An 11370-nucleotide genomic window follows, 5' to 3' on the forward strand; every position below is an offset into this window, starting at 1 on the left:
GTGCCTCCACTATGAGATCTTGCAGTTAAAAGGGAGTAGAGGTGCCCGCCCTATTCAGCACAGAACTTCGCAAATTTCTTCCTTTCGTGAAGTTATGAAATTTCCTCTCTTTGTAGTCAGTGTAATTCCAAAGAGTATTTGGATTTATGCATCTGGATTTTGGTGTTGCATGGCAATAACTTGTCATATTTTTTTTCCTTTAATTTTTTTTAGCTTTTGTCTTGCTTCCTCAATAATTTCCAGTCTTTAAATAAACCCCACAAGCCATCAATATTCAGTGAAATCTCTTCTGTCTTTAATTTTAACTTGTAGGCCTGCTCTGAAAAAAACTTACAGACTGACTAAACCCTTTGGCTGAAATTTATCTTTAGATTACCTGTCACAGGGAATGGAACTTAAATGCAGTAAAAGGTCTATCTTTAGTAAGACCATTTTAATGGTCTTACTGGACCAGACAATTAATTAATTAATTAATCCAGCAAAGATATGATATGTAGGAGAGAAATTTGTAAAATGCACTCTGTTATTTGTGGTTTTGTGGGGTTTTTGATACACAGAAAAGCAAGGTGTGCTATGCACAGCTGGCCCTGCAGCCAATAAGAGCTCTGCAGGTTCAAAAATCCCATGTGTGGTTCTGAGGGCTTATCAGTATGAAATAAGTTTAAGGTAAATTTTTCTCTAGTTGTCATAAATTACCTTGTCTGGTGTACAAGAAAGATCAGGCAATAGGATTTGTCATTTATTCTTAAAGACCATTTTGGGGCGCTTACTCTTAGGTCATTGATAACTGTGCAACCTCCTATAGGTATTGGGGTGCTTCTGCATCTCACATAAAATATAACCTCATAAACTCCCTGTGAATGTGAGGGCTGCTCTGTTGGACACTCGTGTGTCCCAGGCAAAGCAAGCAAGAGAGAAAGTTTGTGAAAGTAAAACTGCAGTGTAAATTGGCTTAATCTAGGCAAGAAAGTAAATTCTTGCCTTTGCTGCTGAGATCTGGGGCTGCCCCGAGGTGTTGTGTGATTCTCTCTTCACTCCTGCTGAGACCAAATGTTCTCTATTCCTTTCTTTGACAACTGTGAAAAATCAGGTGAATTTCTGGGGTTGTTTTTTATCACTGCTGTTGCTGTTAGTACTTTTATGATACACTGCAGCACAGTATCTCCCTTATCAGCTGCTGCTTGTTGTGCATGCTTAGAACAAAATGACAGTGTTTATCCAACCTGCTCACAAGCTCTCTGGCTCCAGTCTACTGAGGTCTGCCTGCTTTCCATCATGAGCAGAAAGTAAAGGGCAGAGAGAGTAATTAGCCATAAACCAAAATGCTTCCCCATGCTTGCTCCCAGAGCAGAGCCACAGCTTGCTGCCAGACATTCAAGGCTGAATCTCTCACATGCAGACCGGTTCCAGGAGCAGCAGTTGATTTGCTCAGGACAAAACAGGCATGATTACTCTGGAAGAGGAAAAATCTTGCTTTTTTAATTACAGACTCTATGTGAGATGTGTGTGTCTCCTTGAAGATATCATTGCAAAGCTTTAGGGATTTTACATGAGGCAGGGAATGGATAATGGGTGTTTGGTACATTGGCACTCTCAGATACTTTTCCAAATCATTGTGTTCTCTCCCCTTTCCTCATTATTTCTTGTCCTCTATGACTGTCTTTCTCTTGAGATTAAATCCCACTTTTTTCAAGAAGAAAAAATTAGGATCTAATTTGCATTCCAAAGAACCAAACAAATAGAACTATGTGCAGCACAAGGGGTGTGAAGAATTACAAGACCAGATCAGAATTGTGGCTTATTTCATGGTGGGTATTTGAGAAGCTGTAGCCAGTTTTCTAACTAAGTGAGCTATGGCTATTTAGATTAACGTGGAGTGTTAGTGTTTTATATTTTCATTCAGCAGTTTTGCTAAAGGTTTATTGTTTTTTTAAGACCATTCCAGAAAACATGAATTCTAAGTTCTTATTTAGAAATGTCCTTGTAAACAAATTAGAGTATTTTTTGTTTTCTAAAAGGGATGCAGCTCTGACAGGAGCATTTTGACAGGGCATGGCTGGAGCAGCCCACCACCAGGTTATCATGGCTCCTTGTTTCTCTGCTCTCTGTAGATTTGCTGCTACAATGAACTCTCTGTAGCTGCACTGTGACTCATCTAGGGTCCTTTCCTTGCTAGATTTCCACGTTTCTGTGGAGTCTTTTCCCCATGTGGCACTTTGAACACCAGTGATTATTCCAGCAGGACTATCAGTAATGGAAGTTAGGAGTCTCAAATTGTAAAGTATAATTTTCCTTCTGTGCCTTTACTTTGATGCCTCATCTTTGCTAGTGCCCAGGCTTTCAAGTGATGGGCCAGACATGTGAGTATGCAAAAAAGAGAGATTAAAAAATGCCATTGAAGTTATTATCTTTAGTGTCTACATGACAGGATTTCAATAGTACCTTTGGAGGCAAGTGAAGAATTTAAAAAAAAACTATCAAGATTGGTTTTGCCCAAGTTATTTAGCAGCAGAACAGCCATAAAAGAAAACCAGAAGTGATGCAATAAGCAAACAAAAAACAGAATGAAGGAAGAAGGTGTGTGAAAAGTGAAACCAGCCAAAATATTGCAGAGATGATAAAGAACTGGGGGATAACTCCATGACAGACAAGAGAAGGAGAATACAAAAAGCTTGAAGGATGGAGGTACTGGAACAAACATTTGCCAGAAATAGAGAAATGTGATGAGGTAAGAGTCAGAGGTGGGTGAGGTGGCAGCAATGCCACGCACAGGGAAAGGAAAAGAGAAGCTGCTAACAGATGGCTTCAGGGAGGCAAAGAGCAGAGAGGTACTTTGCTCAAGAGCCAGCAGAGGGTCAGCCTGTCTTCTTAAAACTTTGAAGGCAATAAATTAGGGTTTTGGAAGGTTTTATGGTCATGCAGATGGGCTAGAAGAGCCCCAGATGTCTGCAATGTCAGTTCTCTTACCTGCATAGAGAGCACAGAATTTTTATTTTGAACTGATTGTTTTTATGAGTATATTTTAGGTTTAAGTTGGAAATGGCTTTGTCTGAGATTGCTGCCATGCCATCAGGAATGGTCCTAATTCTTCTTCCAGGTGATCTGCACTGTGGAGACCAGAGACAAGATCCACACAGTCCAGCTGAGGAATGCGGTCCTGGAACGCTACCCCACAGCTGCCTGGACTGAGCGGTGACGGGCGCAGCACGGGCTGGGGGCACGAGCCCCAGCCTTGAGGCTTTCACAACAAATACTATCTTTCAAGGCTGAACAGTTAGCAAATAGCATCAGGATATTTATTTCCTGCTCAAAATGTAGTAAATGTCTTTGGGAAAAAAAAAGTTCAACTCAAAATTTTAGTTTAGCTAAGGGAAGCTCTTAGTCTCTGCTGATGTTGGAATTCCTCAATTCATTATCAGCTGGCTGCCTGGATTTTAGCTAGTTTGTAGAACCCAATGATATTCCATAAACAGGGAGAAGGCATTTCTCTTTACATCTGGATTAGACCTCTCAAAGGTCTTCTGATTTTGATACCTGCTGTTGAAGTGATGCAGCTCCTTCTGCTGGACTTAGCCACATTACAAGTACAGAAATTTTCTGTTTCCAAGCCAGAAGCAGTTTGCTAATTCTGCTTCAGGAGGTGTATGGGATTGAACATGAATATGTTCTGATCTTTGCTACCATGTGAGGAAAAATTCTGCTAATAGAAGGTGATTTAAACACAGACAGGAAAACCCTTGGAAGATAAAAGCCAATATAATATTAATTTTTTTCTCAAGGGAAAATGATCCTATTTGCAGAATAAAATTCCAAAATATTTTGCAGAAATTTAAAAAAAGTATAGAGTATGATTAGAGCTCATAAACAGAACACAAATATATTTCTTCCCTCTGCTTTTGGAGACTCAGTATAAAAAGGGGTCTTGCTACCCATGTGAATTTTGTAAATAGCATTCCACTGATTATCTTAGTCTGTCTAAAACAGGCCCTATCCATCTCACCTGACAGATTGAGTACACTGTTAATAGTGACATATATTTAAAGACCACATGTTAATAGCCAAAGGCAGTGCTGGGAGAAGAGGAAGCCTAAGTCTTAGGCACATGGCTAATGCAATTAACAAAGAACACATTGACCTAAATACCATTTTTATCACTACAGGCAGAGACCAACTAATAGTATAACAGAGTATATATATAATATATAACAGAGTGGGATGGCAAGAAATGTAAGAAGAGTTCAGGCCCTCTTCTGAATGTGCACACAACACAGTTGTGCCTTTCATTTGGGCAGAATTTAACTTCAGCTCTGGAAGACCTTTCAGCTCCTTCCAGTATCTAAAGAGGGCCCACAGAAAAGCTGCATGGGACAAGGGGCAAAGGCTTTAAAGAGGGCAGATTTATATTAGGAATTAGGAAGAAATGCTTTACTGTGAGGGAGGTGAGGCTCTGGCACAGGTTGCCCAGAAGTTATGGATGCCCCATCCCTGGAATGATTCAAGACCATCTTAGTTGGGGCTTTGAGCAATCTGGTCTAGTGAACAGAACTCCATGACAGGGAGGTTGCAACTAAATGGTCTTTGAGGTCCCTTCCAACCGAAACCATTCTGTGGTTCCATGATCCATCTCTCCCTGTAGCTTATACAGGCAAGAAGGGATGAGAAAGGCAGCATTGTGGCTGTCTCTGCAGTAGAGATTTCTGAGAAATAATGTTTTCTCCTTCTTGTTGTAGTTCACAAAGGAGCAGGACTACAGACTCTGACAAATGGTGGGCAAAAAATAGAAGTTTACAGGTTTGGTCTGTTTTTGGAAGGACCATATTGGTGTGCACATGGAAATTTAAAATTACTGATGCCCCAGTGGTTAGTTTTGTTCCCTTCTTGCCATCCAGAATGATGGGTATAGGCCTTGGTCCTGTAAATCACAGCTGTGTCCTGTCAGACACAACTCCTTTCTCCACTGTCAGAAGAGTTTAAAAATCTGTATGGAAGTAGATGACAGAGTCCATGTTACATACTTGCTGCTTCCATTGGAATGAGAAATGAACCACATCATCAAAGAGCAGATTTGGGGATGAAAACCCACCATTGGTAAGGTAAAGTACCCTCTCATGTGTTTTGGCAAAAGTCTCAGGAAATTTTGAGGATGTCTCAGGGATGTCTCATGAGAAGAAAACGGAACTTTATAACCAAAGTTCTCAGTAGTGGCCAACAGGTTCTGCTGTCAGGGTATTTGGTTTAAAATTTTGTATTATGCTGGACTTTGTTGTTTTAGAAGCTCAGAGCATGAACCACTTCTTTGTGGGAAGTGGGAACTGCAGTTAGCACGTGTTCACAAACCTGGGGCAAGAAGATGTAGCAGATAGAGCAACCAAAAATCAATGCACTTGAAATCACTATATGATTTTGGAAATGTATGTGGGGTGGGGGGAAGGAAGGTGATGTCCAGAAGGTGCTTAAAATGTCGAACATTATATTTGCTGTTTGGTTTTATTTTTAAGTATAAACATAGTTTAAAGTGTAAATCACTCTTCAGTAATAAACACTTTATATGTGAATATAATAATACCAGAGGTGTTTTACATTCTATGTTGCCTTTATTGAAGTCTCATTGGCTTAAAAGACAAAATTAAGATCTTCCAAGGGGGGGGGGAAACCTCAAAATGAGACATTTAAACGAATGTATGCTTGGAAAGAAGAATTAAATACCTGTGCTTCTAACCTTTTCCTTTTTGAATTATGAAATATAAGATCTATGGCATTTCAAAGATCGAATGTGGTTTCGAATGTTTTATTTAAAGAAGTATTTTTATATAGAGTGTTCTTATGTACCTTGAAAAATAACTTAAATGCTTATTTAAAATTTCACTAATGGTTAAATCAGCAAAATATAAATCTAAGCACTGTATTTATTTGAAAAATAATTAAAATTCTGCTATGCCACCTCAGCAATGAAAGATTTGTCATTTTCTTGTGTGATAGTGATAGCAGCCTCACTTTAAAAAATCAGAGTTAATATTTTTCTTTTATGTGTCATAGACATTGGCTCAAAATCCACATCATTCATGTGAGGGGGGTAGCTCTGAGCTGCCAGGGAGGAGAGAGCAGCTGGGCAGGATGGCTGCTCTGGCCCTGTGTGGTGGCAGGGGAGGCTCCTGGCTGCTCCCCAGCCTGGTGGGAGTCAGCATGGACTGTCCTCAGTCCAGCACAGAGCCTGCTCAGTCCAGCTCAGTGGCACAGATGGAGGAGCTGTTCCTTGCCCTGGCTGTGCTCCTGGGCAGTGGGCAGGGTGTGGGTGCAGTGTGTCCTGGGCTCTGCTCAGGTGGGTCGCTGAAGTCCATGGGCCAGCTGAGTCAGCTCTCTGGGATTCTCACTGCAGTCATCACCAGCTTTGGGGAACCTGTCCTTCACTTCCAGGGTGCCACTGGCTAAAATGCACAGTCCTGTCTGCAGAGGCACAGGATGCCTTGACCCAGGTAGGTCACTGGAGCTGAGCCACTTTGGGAGCTGTCCTAGGCACACACTGCTTGTCAGGGGCACAGCACAACTACTTCACAGGACTGTTGCAAACAAGGTGCATCTTAAATTGAAACAAAATATCTTCCCACACTAACTCCTTAATTCTTTCAACCAGGTCCTGTTAGCTGGGGATTAACATCTAAATCTCTGCCAGTACATGTTTTTGCATCAGGAGCAGTTTATCTTCCCATATAGGTGGCATGTCCTCACAGGCAGCAACTTGCCTTCTTGCCTGCTGCGTGGTTTATTGAATAGAAAAGTAAACTGCAACACTCTGAGGTTGTGCTGTAATTCCTGCCAGTCATCTACTGGATGGCTTTGGTTCTCCTGTCACTTTCTCTGCAGTTTGTTTAACTGCAAGCATTCTGCCATGTATAGGGTGTTGAAGTTTTTAGAGTTTTTTCTGTTACAAATCTTTGCTTTCATGCGCTCCCAAGCCTTTGCTACATCTCAGAGGAGGAGGAATCCTTCTGTACGTTGTGCCCTCCTGAGCTGATGATTTTCCCGTTGTTCAAAACCACTGATTTTTTTTTTAAAGCTGCAGCAAAAACTGGTGGCAGTATTTGGAAAATATTCTAATCAAATATGAATGTTGTGATGTCAATAATGATCAATATCCCATAGAGCTAAGCCCATACAGCCTGTCAGACTAAAGAACCCAGGAGTCCTTGAAGACAGAGCCAGGTCAGTCACATCTGAGAGCACCCACACAAGGGATACAGGGAGCTGGTCCTGTGCTGCTGATGTCTGAAGGCTCCTCTAAATGCAGGCACTCAAGATTTACTTGTGGTTTACTTGCCTGGTTGGGGGGGTGCAGGGGCAGATTGCTACTGTGAAAATCCCTATCCTTCACACTTCTGAAATTTTGGCAAAGGATGTGGTTTTCATTTTAATAAGAGGCCTAGAGTGTCTTTAGAAGGACATTTTAAATTGTGTAATTGCTAAACTTAGTAGACTGGTCACCCTATGTAATCCCACAAGGGGCACCTAAGTGGTTTTCCTTTGTGAAAATGGTCTCAAAGAATGCTGATAAATGATGCAATAATGTTCCTTACACCTCTCTTTTCTCCTCTCCCCTCCTTCTTCCCCTCATGCATGTGCTGCAGGTATGTTTGGAGTTGCAAGGGCTGTGTAAGGGCTAGCACAGTACATGGATTGGGCCATATTATTACTGCTCTTCTGAAAAGAAGGAGGAAAGGAAATACTGAGGCATTTTGTTTCTTTTGCTTTGAACAAGCTATGCTCATTTCTTGAAGTGTTCATGTAGCTCTGGCACAGAGACTGTACCAGAATGCCCACAAACATCAGACTGTGGGACTTGCCTGTAGGGGTCCAGTTCACTGCAGACTCCATGGCAGTGACCAAGGAGGCCATTCCCTCAGCTTCACCAGGCTACACTGCTCTGCAGGGCACCCAGCCCCAGAGCAAATTAAATGTGCCTAATTAACCAGCACTTGGGTATTTCCAAAGTCTGGCTCAGTTGACTCCTGTTGTGTTTAGAAAAATCTAGGTCAGCATCAAATAGGCAAAGTAAGACAATATATTGAGATTCTGAGAAAAGTTTTTCATCACTCCCTCACAAAAATGAGCTACAGCCCTGAAAGCTTTAGAAGTAGTTTTTGAAAATGGATGGGAGACCTCTTACTGCTTCAGTCCAGGCTCTGCAGTGTTTCTGATGCTGCATGTCCTGTTCTACACAGCCAGTTCTCCTCAACAGAGCTTGATTTGAGCAGTGATTTGCCAAACATGCTGATCTGGATAACCTCACCTTAAGGAGTAAATTACACTCATTTCCATATATTATGATTTAAGGGTGAAAATGGATCTGGATGGTTTCTTTGTTTTCTTCTGCAACAAAGCTACCAAGCAATCACAGCATGAAAGTGCTGTTTTAAGTGAGGTGGTTCTGACTTGTATGAAATTATTCCTTTTGATCACCAATGCAGGCCAAATAAATAATGAATGGGGGTGTTTTTTAATATGTCTAGAAAAAACAGGCATGGTTGCTTTTTAAATTTTCTTGGCATCTACTTTACATTGTTAATATAGTGCATATCCAGTCTTGTACTTAGCTTTCATAGCAAGGGTTGGGTTTTTTTCTTCTTTCCAATTTGAAATGGATGTCTAATAAACAGCATTTATTTTTCAGCACTGTCACCAGCCAAATTGGCAGAAATGTCCATCCTGAAAGACCTTTATTAATGTCATCTTAGCTTTTCTGGTGATTGACCTTCTAATTTAGTGGTCTTTGCCAACAGTAAAAGCTCTTCTGTATGTTTCATTGGGGTTTCCTTTCAATGGGAAGCAATATTTTGAAATATTTTGTTACAGTGAATTAGTTAATTTGCAAGCAGGGTGGGTTGGGTGCTGATGGGGGTGGTTTGACACCCAGCCTAACCTTTGGGAACACAGGGTGCACTTGTGTTGCTCTGCCCTTCTGTTGTGGAAAGGATGTTTTGATTGCAGTGGAAAGAGTTGCTCTAACTGATGAAGAGTAATCCTTTATTACTAGGACTGGCCTGGAGAAATGCTTATGCCTCGTATAACCAGCAGCATTTCCAGAGAGCCTGATGAAGCCAGGAATGTGTCTTTGTGAGCTGAGGTGCCAACCTGTATTCACGCTCCTACTGGCTTTTAAAAATAATTTTGTCACATATTAAGGGTATGTTTATCTCACTGTGCTGTTAAGGGCACTATAAACACTTACTCAGAAATGATATCTCAATATTATTTTCAGTCTTGTCATGCTGTGGGTTTGTTCCTTTTCCTCACGGCCAGTCAGCATTACCTATCCCAGGTTCCTCAGGTTTGCAGTTGGGATTGCATTGTGAAGCCCCCAAAACTGCAGCAAACAGTGGTCTGTGCTGTTTACAGCTCTGGGACAGAGGCTGACAGCAAACACTGGTTGGTTTCTGTTTGGGTTTTTATTTTTGGGGGTATTCTGTTGTTTTTTTAACTAAATGTTAAAACTGAACTGCTCCGAAGCAAAGGTTGGGGAGAGAAAGTGTCCGAAGGTGGATGAATACCTCGGAGTTGCGTTTCCAGAATCCTTGATAAGCAATGCCCACCAACCTCCATGGAGAAAGCTGCTGAAAATTGTCATGCCAAACAAAAATCCCAGAGAGGCTTCAAAAAATGGGGCTGATGCCAGTGCCTGGCTAAAACTTGTTCTAACTTGCTAATTTTTTTTAACTAAGGCAGTAGATATTTTTTCTACCGTAGCTTCCTTGGGCTGCACTGAGGAAGATTTGCCACTGCCCACCTAAAAGGAAGCCCGTCTAATTAGGGGGAGTCTGACAGGATGTGGTTAACTTCTCAGAGCTGTGATTTGCCTGTAGCCACTCCAGAGCCCAGTGGAAAGGGCTGGGACTGAGCAGTGCCTGGAGTGCATCCTGGCCTGGGAGGGGAAGGCAGTGTAGTATCAGTGATGGGAATTACTCTGGAAAGCTGATCCTGCATGTTCTAAGTGTGAAACACTGATATTGGTGTCAAGAAGGTGTCTGTGTGTTTTGTAGGAGCATTTTATTTCTAGGCTGTATTAAAAACAACTTCTTCACTTTTTTAAAATCTTTATTCCAGGTTAACAGACTAAGACAAAAGGTTACACAGTAGAACGTAGCTCAGGCTCTTGACATTCCTGTTGGATTTCTAGTCACTAAATGAGTTTCTACTTCTCTATAAAATATTTAAGTTAAACAGTTTGCCATTAGACAACAACAACAACACCCAAATGACAAACAAACCACCACTTCAAACCCTTCAGTTCTCCATGCTTTTAGTACCCACTGAAAGCAAAAACTTTATGTATCTGTGCTTGAATAAGGCTTCCCACATCGAAGTGTTACAGCCTGTAGGTACTGCACAAAGTTACTTGTTACCACCTTGTGGAGCTCTTAGAGGTTAAAGAACAACCTTTTCTTACCCTTTCTTCCAGAACAGTATCATGGCAAGTGGCATGGTAAAACTTCTCCCCACATCAAGGTTAGTACTTTAAATAGTTATTCCTTTTAAAACTGCTAAAACTACACAGGCTAAATTCTTGTTCAAATATTCAAAAGTAAAAGACAATCTGATGGAAGACTCACTACACATACAGGAAATACTCTTGAGATGTGCTTATGATGGTCTCTCAACCTCAGGTTTTGAAGACTAGCATCTGGGAACCAGCGGTATATGTTTATTCACTGCATATAATTTCATTGCCAAATACCAACTTGTCAGCTAGATTTTTGATAGTTTTTTTCTTTTTTTGGGTAATAAATCACTTCTCAAAAAAGCTGCCCTCAAAGCTACTTTATACGATAATAACTCATAACTTAAAATCTTCATTACAAAGATGAGGTCATGCTGCACGAATTTTAAGGCACTTGTATTAAAGCAAGTTAAGGTGCTTCATGTATCCAAGCTCATTGTCCTCAGCCTGAGCTGAGACTGGTCTTTTCAATGTGCCTGCAGCAGTACAGTGGTCTGTCCTCTGTGGAACAAAGTAAGCAGACAAAACAAAGTGCAAAGAGCAGGCTTTAACAACAATGTCAGTCCCATGGAGAAAATATAGGTAAATTTAAATCCTATTACAAAACAGGTGCAAGCTGCCTTGTGGCTGTCAATAACCCTCCCTGTTGTAAAAGAACAATGAAAAGGTGATTTATCAACCACTGCTACCAGCTGTCAGTGACAGAGTACACATGTCAAAATCTGCAGAGGAGCAACTTTTCGCTTCTTGCAAAACAAATAGGATTAAAATTTGGCAGTGCTAAGACTGAAGAGTTGATTTTCTACTGAACTATCCACAGGGCCCTGTGAATTTTAATTTTGTTGCTTAGTAAGAGGAGAGCTGCTTGGGGAAAAAGGCAC

The 11370-nt window shown here is 41.1% G+C and overlaps 1 protein-coding gene across 1 annotated transcript in view; it reads left to right on the top strand.

Moving 5' to 3' along the window:
- Positions 1 to 3196, top strand: part of LOC102038611 (L-threonine dehydratase catabolic TdcB-like) — a 29226-nt gene extending 26030 nt beyond the window's left edge. The window contains exon 12 of the mRNA XM_031063644.1: positions 3098 to 3196. Within this exon, the coding sequence (XP_030919504.1) occupies positions 3098 to 3196 (99 nt within the window). The remainder of the gene's footprint in view (positions 1 to 3097) is intronic.
- Positions 3197 to 11370: the final 8174 nt, after the last annotated feature.

This window comes from Geospiza fortis, unplaced genomic scaffold, assembly GCF_000277835.1.
Source record: "Geospiza fortis unplaced genomic scaffold, GeoFor_1.0 scaffold130, whole genome shotgun sequence".
Taxonomy (NCBI): domain Eukaryota; kingdom Metazoa; phylum Chordata; class Aves; order Passeriformes; family Thraupidae; genus Geospiza; species Geospiza fortis.